The sequence below is a fragment of the Schistocerca serialis genome, chromosome 6, assembly GCF_023864345.2.
Source record: "Schistocerca serialis cubense isolate TAMUIC-IGC-003099 chromosome 6, iqSchSeri2.2, whole genome shotgun sequence".
Taxonomy (NCBI): domain Eukaryota; kingdom Metazoa; phylum Arthropoda; class Insecta; order Orthoptera; family Acrididae; genus Schistocerca; species Schistocerca serialis.
Window position 1 is genome coordinate 528,495,505 of NC_064643.1, and position 13,537 is coordinate 528,509,041.

Here is a 13,537-nt window from a genome sequence, read left to right on the forward strand (position 1 = left end):
CTACCATCTGAGCTACCGAAGCACGACTCACGGCCGGTACTCACAGCCTTACTTCTGCCAGTACCTCGTCTCCTACCTTCCAAACTTTACAGAAGCTCTCCTGTGAACCTTGCAGAACTAGCACTCCTGAAAGAAAGGATATTGCGGAGACATGGCTTAGCCACAGCCTGGGGGATGTTTCCAGAATGAGATTTTCACTCTGCAGCGGAGTGTGCGCTGATATGAAACTTCCTGGCATATTAAAACTGTGTGCCCGACCGAGACTCGAACTCGGGACCTTTGCCTTTCACGGGCAAGTGCTCTACCATCTGAGCTACCGAAGTTTGGAAGGTAGGAGACGAGGTACTGGCAGAAGTAAGGCTGTGAGTACCGGCCGTGAGTCGTGCTTCGGTAGCTCAGATGGTAGAGCACTTGCCCGCGAAAGGCAAAGGTCCCGAGTTCGAGTCTCGGTCGGGCACACAGTTTTAATCTGCCAGGAAGTTTCATATCAGCGCACACTCCGCTGCAGAGTGAAAATCTCATTCTGGAAACATCCCCCAGGCTGTGGCTAAGCCATGTCTCCGCAATATCCTTTCTTTCAGGAGTGCTAGTTCTGCAGGGTTCGCAGGAGAGCTTCTGTAAAGTTTGGAAGGTAGGAGATGAGGTACTGGCAGAAGTAAGGCTGTGAGTACCGGCCGTGAGTCGTGCTTCGGTAGCTCAGATGGTAGAGCACTTGCCCGCGAAAGGCAAAGGTCCCGAGTTCGAGTCTCGGTCAGGCACACAGTTTTAATCTGCCAGGAAGTTTCTTACTACATGGTGATCAGCTATCATTTGCTATCCTAGTGGGTTACACATAGCCTTTTCTATGTAAAGTGTTTATTGTCTTTCTATATATGCGACAGCTGTGAAGAGTTTAAATGTAAAATGTTGTCCACCATGTCAGAAATTATGATGCCATGGTGAGTAATATTAATCTTTTTTGTAAGTGTTACTTTGTGTACAGCCTATAACCTGATGATATATGTCCATAAACTTCTGTAACTGATTTTGCCTTTTCACTGATACAGATACCAATAACATAGTGTATTAGTGAAACTGGTAGTAATAATAAAAAATTATTAATACAGCTCTGTGTCACGGATTTTTTAAATACACTACCACTATTGGATGTCACCTGCAAAAAATTTTCAAAATAATGATAATAATAATATAATAGCTTCATAGCTTTATTTCTTAGAAAATACAATCATCATAAACATTTTACAGCAGTGTGGTTTGACTGCTATGGAACAAGAAAGGGTACTAATTTGCTTACACTTAGGTTTAAATACATGAATAATAAAACTGTCAACATACATATATATATATTTTTATAAGCAGAAATAATTTATAAGTATTAACTGCAGTTTAAAAACTACTTTGCATTGTCATAGCAAAAATATATCCTTTGGTCAAGTAAGTACCTCTCATTTTAAGAACGTTGTTCAGTCTTTCAAAGCTGGTGAAGCAGTTAGTTATACAACATAACATAGATGATAGCAGTGCACTTGATTAGATAAAGATATCTGGGCACTGCTTCTCAAGAATATACATTACTTGAGTTATTATTTAACACAATATGCTGTAGTTGTTAAATATGGATAAAGTGATGGAAGAACAGTTATTTCTCTGTTGCATGCACTTCAGAGACTTCTGTTTCCTTGGCTGGTAAACAAGTGATCATAATAAAACATAAGCTTAATATCAGTTGCCCTATATTCACAGAAATCATCAATTACTGCAACATAAATATACACATATTCTGAATCCTGTTGAAAATAATAGTTGCTTTAACCACTGAAATGGAATTTTAAGCAATAAAATTCACTCTCTTAAAGCCCTGTTTTTGTAACTACATTATTCATAACAAAATTACCAAATTTCCGTGCTGTCACTCATCCTGTTTTGGTTTTTGTACAAAATATAAAAGAGAAATCAAGACACAGATATGGAATCTGCCTTATTGTTTATGCAATGGAACAGAACATTGGCTAAAATATATAGTCATTGTTTTGGTAAGAGGGTTAGCATGTTACACAATTTGCAACATTAAGCTCTATGAAAATTTGTTGTACAAACTTTAGAAATTAAATACTTTGGGATTAAAGGAGACCACTCATTGAAAAGTGGAAGTGTTGAGTTGTTGATAGCCACAAACAAAGGAAAGGTATGTTGTTAGCTTTTAATGTTATCCCTTGAGGAACTAGTGGCTCTCTCTCTCTCTCTCTCTCTCTCTCTCTCTCTCTCTCTCTCTGTGTGTGTGTGTGTGTGTGTGTGTGTGTGTGTGTGTGTGTGTGTGTGTGTCTTTTATTCTAGCTTGTCAAAGAACATCAATATCTCCAAAAGCTACCAAAGATTTCTTTCTTTTGTGTGTGTGTGTCTATGGATAACTCAATGCATCTGCTTTTCAATGAGTGGTCTCCTCCAATCCAAAAGTATTTATGTTCTACATTCTACAAGAACTTTCCTACAACATTTAAACTTCATAAATTGTCATGAATGGTCAAAAGTGAATTCTTTTTATATAAAAAAAGAGACAAATTAGACACAAACATTAAATAAAGCCTTTACAAATACATAATGGTATCTACAGTTTATCATACAAAACAGTTCAATGAAATATAGTTCGTATTGTGTAACACGGAAAAATAGTTACTAAAAAAATTTGGACAAGTGCAGTATAGTCATGGATAGTAACTCCAGGTGATACTATCTCAAAACAGAGAAATCATGCATGAAAGAACAATACTGTAATTCTTTGGCATGAATATATCAGAAGTTGAGGCAAGATGATGATATGAAGCTGTCAGTATCAGACAACTATAACGACATTACACAATAATTCACATAAAGTAACTTACAGTATATAAATTAGATTCCTCCATCGTAAAGCAAGCAAAGGCACTAGTTCCAAGCAGTGGTTGCAAACATGAATAATCAAAGAGCACCATACAGTAGAAAGACTAAAAGCTATAAACATTTTATTTTAGTTCACAATGAAATATATTTTTAACAAAATACAGGAATGGTCACCACATATTAAAATAATATTACTCATGTAAAAAGAACTTCCATATTACTAGATACATTTGGGTACCCTCATCAAAGTAATAGCTAAGCCATTTAAAATTCTTCAGCATGATGACTATCGTTCAAATAACATGTCTTGTTAAATTTGAGATAAATGATGTAAAGCACTATAGTTAAAACTGCAATTTTTCAACAGAAAAAATTCTTTTGTTGACAACAAGTGGCACCAAATGAAAATGTTTTCATGTCCAGTGACAGAAACTCTTACACATTCAGTTTAGCTCTGTATCCCTACCATTTTACACTGTTAAATGTTAGATAATCCCATGACAGAAACCATAACTTTTTTAATCAGTAATGTTTATGCCTGCAGGCTATTACTCCTCCATTCCTCATCCCTGTGAGGATGAGAAAACCAGCGACTGAAAATAATCTGTTCAGTTTTTACTAAAAACCAGCAGGCAACAACATGAACATTTTGGTATCGGAAAGGAATAGAAGCTGTATTTTAACTAAGGATTCATTTGAACAGACTCACATTGCTTCCATGGTTCATCCAGTAAATATATACAAATTTTATTTCTATAATTAACTGTTTTTTCCATGATTACTATAAGATGCAAGGACATATCATTAAGTGTAGAAGTCTGTTGTAATTTAAAAGCAGTTCTAATTGCACAATCCAGTATTGCCATGACCTCTTTCGAGTAGTGACTGCTCATAATCAGGTTTCCACAAAATGTTACTTTTAATGAATATCTGAACAATGAGCGTACTTCTAGAATAGTTATGAAGCATATAACAGCATACACATACAACAGGAAATTTTTGGAGAGCAATGTACTGTGTTGTGCTGAAAAGATATACCACTTTTATGTTTATTCAGTCAACAAAATCACACAGTTATTCCATTGTATCGAATTCAGTTTTGCACCTGAACATGTAATAACTTGTTAATATACTGACATGCTAGTAATTATAATCTGAATATGATTGCTGCAACAATCACAACAGTAATTCAGTGCAGTCACTGTGTAATTTTATTAATTGAAAAACTACATTTCAAAAAATAGGGGAATTACAGTTTCTTCCACACATATTGAGTCTGAGGAGCATGGACTCACAGTGTCTAGTGCAGATTCTGCATCTTTAACTAGTACATTTGTATGCAACTGTGTGCTTCAGGAATACTTATTCTAGAGAGACTTCATTCACCACAACTCATTAAAGGTAGGACATTTCATGGGAAGCTGGTGATGACTACTTAGTAATTTGTAAAAAATTGTCTCAGTCACATTTACTTGGTGCAGCAGAAGTCTCTGCTCAACAGTTGAGGGATATGTTTCAGTATTACCTCGATGCCCTAATTACTGATGCTTCAGATCTGTCTGATGATGGTCTGCTGATTGAACGTGCTCACAACGACTAAACATTCACTGAAACCAGTCATGGCAAAAAGGCATTATGCTACTGTAACTGTTTAGTCACTATATTTTGTAATTTGATCACTTCTTATTAATCCAGTTTTCTTTTTATAAGATTGTGGTTATGTAAGATGATGAAAAAGGGAGCTCTAACAATTAAAAAACAGGATAAATTTAAGTTATGTTTGTCCTCAATTTGTTTTTATAAAAATCCTCTTTCTTCAAGTCACACCCATCTGTAAGATACAGAATCTAGCATCCAGCAGCATGAACTCTCCTTACAATCTGCAAGATACAGACACTCGTGTTATTACTAGACTGCTAACAAAGAATAGCAAATCTAAGTTTTCTAGAGAGTAACCATGATCATGAAGCCAGATTTAACAGTCAATAAATTCTTTTGTGCTGTTTCAGTCTTATGAAAACACACACACACAGTACAATTTTAATCTGCAGCAAAGAACACATCTTTATATTACCTGACTGATATCCAGTACCCCAGTGGACGTAACAACTAGCACTAAAAATGCTCTATTTACTTTCTTATACAGTCAGGCTCCCAACAGTTAATCCAGTTGATCTTGCCTCACATGAGAGGTTTCAAAAGTAAAGAAAAGATATCTATAGGCAGCTAATGAGTAATAGGAATATCCTAACTTGAACTAAATTAAAATGGCTCATACACAAGCAAAATGATCATACATATTTTTATGATGATCTCAACATTAAAATTCCTTAAGCTTACATACTATTTTCTTTAAAACCATCAATTTTTATTCTGCATAAATTCTCTCTAATAGTTAATCTCATGGAACAGTATAAACTCAGTATGCTTGCAATGACAGTGGCTATTTTGGAATGAAATAAAGCTCTGTCTATCCAAATCTGCAATCCTTTACTCTTGACAACATTTCTAATATCATCACGAAACTTGTCTCCCACATTACAGCTTTAAACATTGGAAGGCAACACCTAGGGTAAAAATTATGAGTATATTATTCACACTTCAATCACTTTGAGGCAAAAATCTATTCCCTTGCTTTATGAAATAAGTACAGAAAAATCCTCTGCCAAAATCTCTCTAGTCTTGCTGTTGCAGGTGCCTCCCACAGTTCACAATAAGTTAAATTAATCCATGAAATTATTCATCTCCTGTTGTAATAATACTCCAAGGACTGATGGGAACAGTAATATTTACATGTAATTTCAAATCACATGTTATGGAGGTGTGATGTTCCTTCTTTCTAGTCACTGTCCGGTGGCTGTCCACCTCCACTAGTGGTTGCCTTGAGCATGCGACGTGCGTATTCACTCACATGCAACACACCCCACACAGAACTTGCGATGTGGAGGTTTCTAGCGCAGACTCTGTCACTGTTGATACTTGCCGTATGAAGCTCAGTGATCTGAAAATTATAATTACAGTTGTTAAATATATTTCCTCTCTGTTTGGCAACGATTCCATTTTATACAATTCCATGCATTTATCGTATTAAAAATACAGGGTGTCCACATGAAACTTTCTTGATTTCCTAATGCGATTTTAAAAACTTGTGATACAGGTAATAGGGTTTGCAGCATCATGTAAAGCAAATCAGAAAGTCTGTGCAGATTTATTCCAAATGATTCTTTTCATTTTGTTTCAAGTGCTAAATAATTACCATATTTACTCGAATCTAAGCCGCACTTTTTCCGGTTTTTGTAATCCAAAAAACCCCCTGCGGCTTAGAATTGAGTGCAAAGCAAGCGGGAGTTCTGAAAAATGTTGGTGGGTGCCGCCACAACTAACTTCTGCCGTCGAATATATGTAGCCCCACACAGGCATGCTTTGTAGGCACAAAGATACATACTGGCACCAAAATCTCTGCGTCAGTAAATAAATTTAAAAAAAAAGTGGAAGACGAGCCTTTTTCCTCCGCCCAGAGTTTCGACCACTGCATTTTGGTACATTATCCAACGAAGTAAATACAAATTCTGTATTGTTGATCTTCGAATGTAGCAGCATTTCAATGTACTATGAAAATCCGACTGGCAAGACTGTTTGGGATGTTTGTCAATACGGCCAACTCTACGTTCTGAATTTTTTCCTACCTGTGAGAAGAGATGGTTGCTAATAGGAGCTTTTATGAATTGTGAATCACATGTAGTATTCTCTTCGCCATAAGATTAATACGAATATGAACATTTTGCCATGTATTGTTTCGTGTTTGCTACTATCTCATTTAAATCCTGTCTGCCTAATAAACTACGAAACTAGAGTGAGACAACAGCAAACGGGGAAGAATATACATATCATGTCATGTCATGTTTATATTCGTATTATTCTTATGCCTGATAGTGATACAGTCAGAAATGAAGCACGGCAACTGACTAGATTTTTAAATCTAAGATGTCTCTTTTCTGTGCAGAATGTAATGAACTAAAGAGGCGCCTGCAAAGATTTTGGAACGGAGAAAAATTTTCGCTAAAATTTCGTTCAGAACATCATCTATCATACGCAGTCTGTTATTTGGTTCTTGTTGATCATTATCAAAGAAAGCAGTAGTGTAAGTAACAACAAATGTTTCGCTAATGAGATGACTCCTCTCTATTTTTTATTTGCAAGCGGCGGTAGCGCGCACAAAAGCAAGCCACGCCGCGAGCGGCGACAGGCCGTAAACACGCACTATCAGAATGCGACAAACAATGCCAGTGCAGTAATGCATTTTCTGCTTGGAGTGACGTAAACACCTATAATAAAGAGAACGGCACTTATCAGATCAAAGAAAAATAAGCAATCAATTCAAACCAGACGAAGCACGTGAAAAAGGAAGGATATCCGTATAAATACGGACGGAGCGCGTGACGCGTAGCAATGGCTACCTGGTAAACCGTAACTGCTAAGCTTACGACTCGAACCAAACTACTGCAGCTGTATCGTCATTCATTCGACCTAAATTGTGTCTCATATTACAACTAGACGAACTTTGTTTCGATTTGGAGGTGCGACCTAAAACTTTTCTCTCCCCTTGAATTTCGAGTCTCAAATTTCAGGTGCGGCTTAGATTCGGGAAAAATTTTTTTCCTTGATTTCGAGTCTCATTTTTCAGGTGCGGCTTAGATTCGAGTGTGGCTTAGATTCGAGTAAATACGGTACTAGAAATGGCTACAGATCAAAGGTAGCCCATTGCATGTTGTGATATGTGGAAATGAAATCACCCATTGCTGTCGAAAGAAATTTCCGATGTGGATTTCAAAGACAGCTGCCAGATGTTAAGATGATTAAGGCTTGGTATGACAAGTTTCTAGCTATTGGGAGTGTAAACAGACAGTCATGTTGTTGTAGAAAATCCACATTTGATGAACTGCTAGAGGACATCAGAGAGACCTACCAAAGAAGCCCATCAAAGTCAATTTACCAAGCATCATGTGAGCTGAGCAGCCCTCACTGAACAATTCACAAGGTAGTGCATTAATGACTTTGTTGGTACACTTACAAAGCTCAAATTGTGCAAGTATTAAATTGAAACAACTTGCAGCTTCACTCAAATATGCTACTGAAATGTTGCATCTGACTGAGCAAAACACCTACTATCTAGGAACCATTGTCTTTTGTAAACAAAGCAACCTTCCACACATGTGGGATTGTTTATCAACACAACATTCACATCTAAGATCAGAAAATGTCTACAGTTTACTGGAAATTCAGAGACAGCAAAAATGTGAATGTTTGGTGATGCTGATGAAAGACGGCATTGTTCGACAATTTTTCTTCGTCAAAAAACACTAATATGAAATATTTATCTGAACATGCTTGAGCAAATTGCTATCATTCAGCTGTGCTTCTTTGTCTTAGTCAAATGTGACCTTCCAGCTTGAAAGTGCACCACCAAACTGTAGTTTATATATTTGGACTTCCTGGTCCAAACATTTCCACCATGATTGATTGGACGATAGCCCGATCAAGCAGGCACTGCAATCTCCAGACATATCCCTGTGAATTCAATAATATTTTGAAGAATCAGCCTCAGTTGTGCAAATTTTCTGGTCTTTACCAGGTTTCAGCTGAAACCTGGTAAAAACCAGAAAATTTTGGGTAACTGAGGCTGATTTTTCAAACTTTTAGTCTATCACAGTTGCTGACGGGGCTGCAATATGCTAAAAATCCTTTAGATTTCTTCCCGCAGCATTGTTTGAAAGACTGTGAGTACACCTCATCTTTACATGACCTCAGTGATCTCTCCAGAGGAATTACAAATGGCATAGCCTCCATGACAGACATGCTTGTGGAAATATGGGATGAGATAGAGTATTGTCTACATGTTTGAAGCATTATGAAATGAACCCCTGTAGAAGTGTATTAATTGCTTGTACTAAACTTGTAAACTAGAAGTATTTGTGTCTCATAGTTTTTTAACTACACTTGGGAATCAGGAGGCATTCACAAGGGCACCCTGCATTACCAGTGATGCTAGAAACAATTATAAACATACAAAAATGCTGTTTGTGAGAAAAAATGTTGTTGTTTACTGGAATTTTGCCCATAGATCTAATAAAATGAAAACTGCAAGTTCATAATAATGTTATTCACACTAAACAAGTTTTAACTTTTGCAATATTTGTACAGCTGATAGCTTTCTCTGCAACTATTGAAACTTTGTGAATGCTTACTATGAGCAGTGTAAGAGGAAGAGAAATGTCTTTTTCTTCTTTAAAAGTAGGTACCTTTCTCCTAAAATGTATAAAAATCCTCACTTATAATATATTAAAAAGCAGTAAATTACAAATAATTCATGTTTGTTAATTTGTAGCACTTATAATTGATTGTTTGTACACGTTACAGACATAATCTAGTGTGTCTGCTTTTGTCTGTCAATTTATAAATTAATTTATTCCACATCCCTAAAGGCTCCTCTTGATTGTGTGATATACAAAACAAAATGCATGAATAAATGGGTTAATTACTGAACTTGATCATTCATGTTGAGTTTGACTGCAATTTTGCCCGAGGCAACAAGGACTTAGGAGACCAGTTGAGTGGATAGTTGGCTGATTTATGGGGGTTGAAGGGACCAGACTACAAAGGCCATCGGTCCCTAAGTTGAGGGCAATAAATAATATCTTGAAAAGTGGTTATCTATTTATATTTGATTTCCAATTATCCTATTATGCATGTGAGATGCTATGATACAGAATTAGTCAAACAATATATAAACATAAATTATATAGAACATATAACAAGGGAAGTACAGTACATTTACAAAAACACTTGCAGGGAAAATAAAAACATAAAACTAAAACAAAATAAAAGCAATGTTAAAAGAGAAGACATCATACAAGGATGAACGGCACTACATAATAAACAGAAAATAAAAATATTATGAACACAAAGACTATACTTCTCTGTTAAAAAATTCATATAATGAATAAAAAGTTTCATCAAGTAAGGCTTTACTTTATTTTTAGTTAATCTACTCTTAGACCTAGAATGTTATTTGGCAGTGTATTAAATATTTCGGGCCAATGGCCTTGCCACAGTGGTAACACAGGTTCCTGTCAGATCACCAGTGCTGTTGGGCTTAGCTAGCACTTGGGTGGGTCACCGTCCAGTCTGCCAAGCGCTGTCAGGAAGTGGGGTGCCCTAAACCCTTGCAAGACTAATTGAGGAGCTACTTGACTGAGAGGTAGTGGTTCCAATCATGAAAACTGACTATGGCTGGGAGAGTGGTGTGCTGACCACATGCCTCTCCATATCCACGTCCAATAATGCCAATAGGCTAAGGATGACATAGTTAGTCAATACCACTGGGCCTTCTGAGGCCTGTTTGGATGGAGTTTACTTTATTAAATATTTTAATACACCTTTCTCTACTTGAGGTAAGATTTTTGTAATCACAGTTGACAGTAGTGTTCCTTCTTGTATTCTGATCAAGGTACATTTCATTGCTTTCATGGTACATGGGACCATCAAGCTAATAATGTAATAAATGTATTGGGAAGTTGTAGCATGCATCCCAAGTTTCCTAAAAAGATTATGACAGGAGACTTTCGGAGGAAAATTTGCGCATAATTCAGACAACCTTTTTCTGCAGAAAGAAAGTTTCCTTTAATGGAGATGAATTGATCCAGAAGATAATTCTACAGCACATAACAGAGGGAAAGTACTGAAAGTAAGTAATTTGGTACATTGTACCCTTTGTATTTCTCCTTCCAGTTTTTGTGACTGGAGGCACCATGTTTATACTAATTAGTTTTGTTCACGTTTATTGGCAGTGAGTTTACTTTAAATCAGGTTAGGATTTCTGAAAGTAATTTGTTAGAATCAGCCCCTAGATTATTGGACTGCTTTCTGTTGCAGTGCTATTATTGCCAGCAAACATAGTGAACTTGCATGTTTGGTATGGAAAAGGTAAATCATTTATATATATATGAGAAACTGCAGCAAACAAAGGACCCCTGGGGGACTCCACAGAGTACATTGCCTCTGTCAGACTCTACCCTGTCACTCACTTTGCTGCTGTCATCCAAAGCTACCTTACACTTCCAATCTTGGAGTCAGATTCTCACTGTCCCTCTGGTACCATAGTGCCACCCTATGTAGAGAAGTATTTTGTGATTCTCACAGTTGAAGGCCTTAGAAATATCACAAAATATCCCAACTGGATTCTCTTTTTGTCACCTGTGAAAGGAAATACAGCTTCAATTGTAGACATACCTTTTTGGAAACAAAATTATCTTTCACTGATGATGTCAAAGTTTTTGAGATTCCTCAGAGTTCTGGAATACAGTATTTTCTCAAGAATTTTCATGAAGCTGCTCAAGAGAGATTGGGATGATAGCTTGTAACTGGAATAGAGTCTCCTGTTTTGTGTAGAGGATTCACTATAGCAAATTTCATTCTATCTGGGAAGGCATCCTGAGTCAAAGATGTATTAAATAAGTAGGCCAAAACTTTGAATAATTGATCTGAGCAGGCCTTTAGAAGTTTATTGGAAATATTATTTATATCTGTAGATAGCCTCTGACATTCAAACACGGAAAGGTTTTTTAGAGAAAAATTTCCACCATCCAGCTCAGAAGGAAAGGAGAAGTCTACATTGGATTCGGTGGTAGCCAACTATCAGACTCAAATGAACCTGAGCATTTGAAATCACTCAATCCTCATCAAGTTCATAAGGCCAAAATAAAACATAAAAACATTAACCACATTGAAACACGTAACATAAACTCTTTACTGAACTCTGGAAAGCTCAAAAATGAATTGGACAGACAAAACAGAAATGATAAATACAACAGAAGATCCATTTGAATCTCAAGGTTATAGAATTTACACTGAAAAACCAGGACAAAGAGTTATGAAACAGTGCCCACAATTTGAAACATGATTTATATAGTACATTTAAAATTATAGATTCAATATCTGATTTTAAAACTATTTCTTCACAAATCACAACTTTAACTCTGAAAACCACAAAGAAGATTTATACTATCATATACATCCATACCCCGACCAATGAGAAAAATTTTCTAACAAGAACTATGGTAGAAGTAGAAAAATCCTGGGATCTTTTGGATCAGACAATGTAAAGATCATAACTGGGGAAAGGAAAAAAAGCACAGAGACAAAATTGGAAAGTAGGGTTCCATATAATCAAAGACCCATTGAAATTTGCAGAACACGTGGTCTCATCTCTAAATCTACATATTTTAAAGGAAAACCAAGCAAATGTGTGACATGGAAATATCCCCTTGTCCGGATGGATAAATTCTTTAATAAAATGTTAAAGTACTGAGAAGAACAGACACAGATTCAGATCATTACTTGGTCAAAATCATGATCAAATTCACCCCATTAAGGGGAAAAAAGACAGAGAGCAATTGTAGATAAAAGAAAGTATGACCCACATAAGTTAATCAAAAATGACAAATACCAGAAAAGCACACAAAATACAGTAGTAATAAACAATCCTGAGGAACAAATACCAATTCTAAAACAACATGCTGAAGAATTGCCCCCCCCCCCCCCCCAAAAAAAAAAAAAAAAAAAAAAAAAAAAAAAAAAAAAAAAAAAGCATGGTGGACTATGTGATGAAATTAATGATAAAAGACATCAAGCTTGGACAAAATTTCGAACTCACAAAACAGAAGAAAATGCACATAACCTCAAAAACACCAGAAATAAATTCTCTGAAATTATCGGAAAAACAAAGTGGCAATATCAAAATGATCCACTGAGTTCCTTTGAAGGAAACTACTACAAAACCAATTCCAGAGAGCATTTCAAAGCCTTTGGTAAACAATTACATAATAACAACCCTCCCACACTATTGCTGAGAAATAATTTTATTTATTATTTTTTTGCATGGAGACACCAACTGGTGTCTTTTGCAAACGTCATAGTATTTTTTTATAAGTTTAGTACAGTCATATATACATATGTGATTACATATACATGATACAAATGTACCATTGTACCTAATAAGGCACAATATTCACAATATTGGGTGTTGCATCGTACCTATTACAAATATTCAGATTTTACACAACTACATATATGTCTGCTTGTGGCTGTGTATGTGTGGATGGATATGTGTGTGTGTGTGTGTGTGTGTGTGTGTGTGTGTGTGTGTGTGTGTGTGCGCGCGCGAGTGTATACCTGTCCTTTTTTCCCCCTAAGGTAAGTCTTTCCGCTCCCGGGATTGGAATGACTCCTTACCCTCTCCCTTAAAACCCACACCCTGTCTCACTCCCTTCCCAACCACTGCTTCCCTTTCATGCCCCTCGACTCTTATAACTACCATCTGGTTTCTGCACAAATTGTAAATAGCCTTTCGCTCCCTGTATTTTACCCCTGCCACCTTCAGAATTTGAAAGAGAGTATTCCAGTCAACATTGTCAAAAGCTTTCTCTAAGTCTACAAATGCTAGAAATGTAGGTTTGCCCTTCCTTAGTCTAGCTTCTAAGATAAGTCGTAGGGTCAGTATTGCCTCAAGTGTTCCAACATTTCTACGGAATCCAAACTGATCTTCCCCGAGGTCGGCTTCTACTAGTTTTTCCATTCGTCTGTAAAGAATTCGCATTAGTAT

At 36.4% G+C, this 13,537-nt stretch overlaps 1 protein-coding gene across 1 annotated transcript in view; it reads right to left on the minus strand.

The window, feature by feature from the left end:
- Positions 1–2,222: 2,222 nt before the first annotated feature.
- The window catches only part of LOC126484041 (uncharacterized), a 124,963-nt gene continuing 113,648 nt past the window's right edge, over positions 2,223–13,537 (minus strand). Inside the window, exon 7 of the mRNA XM_050107377.1 lies at positions 2,223–5,878. Coding sequence (XP_049963334.1) covers positions 5,717–5,878 — 162 coding nt within the window. The 3' untranslated portion in view covers positions 2,223–5,716. The remainder of the gene's footprint in view (positions 5,879–13,537) is intronic.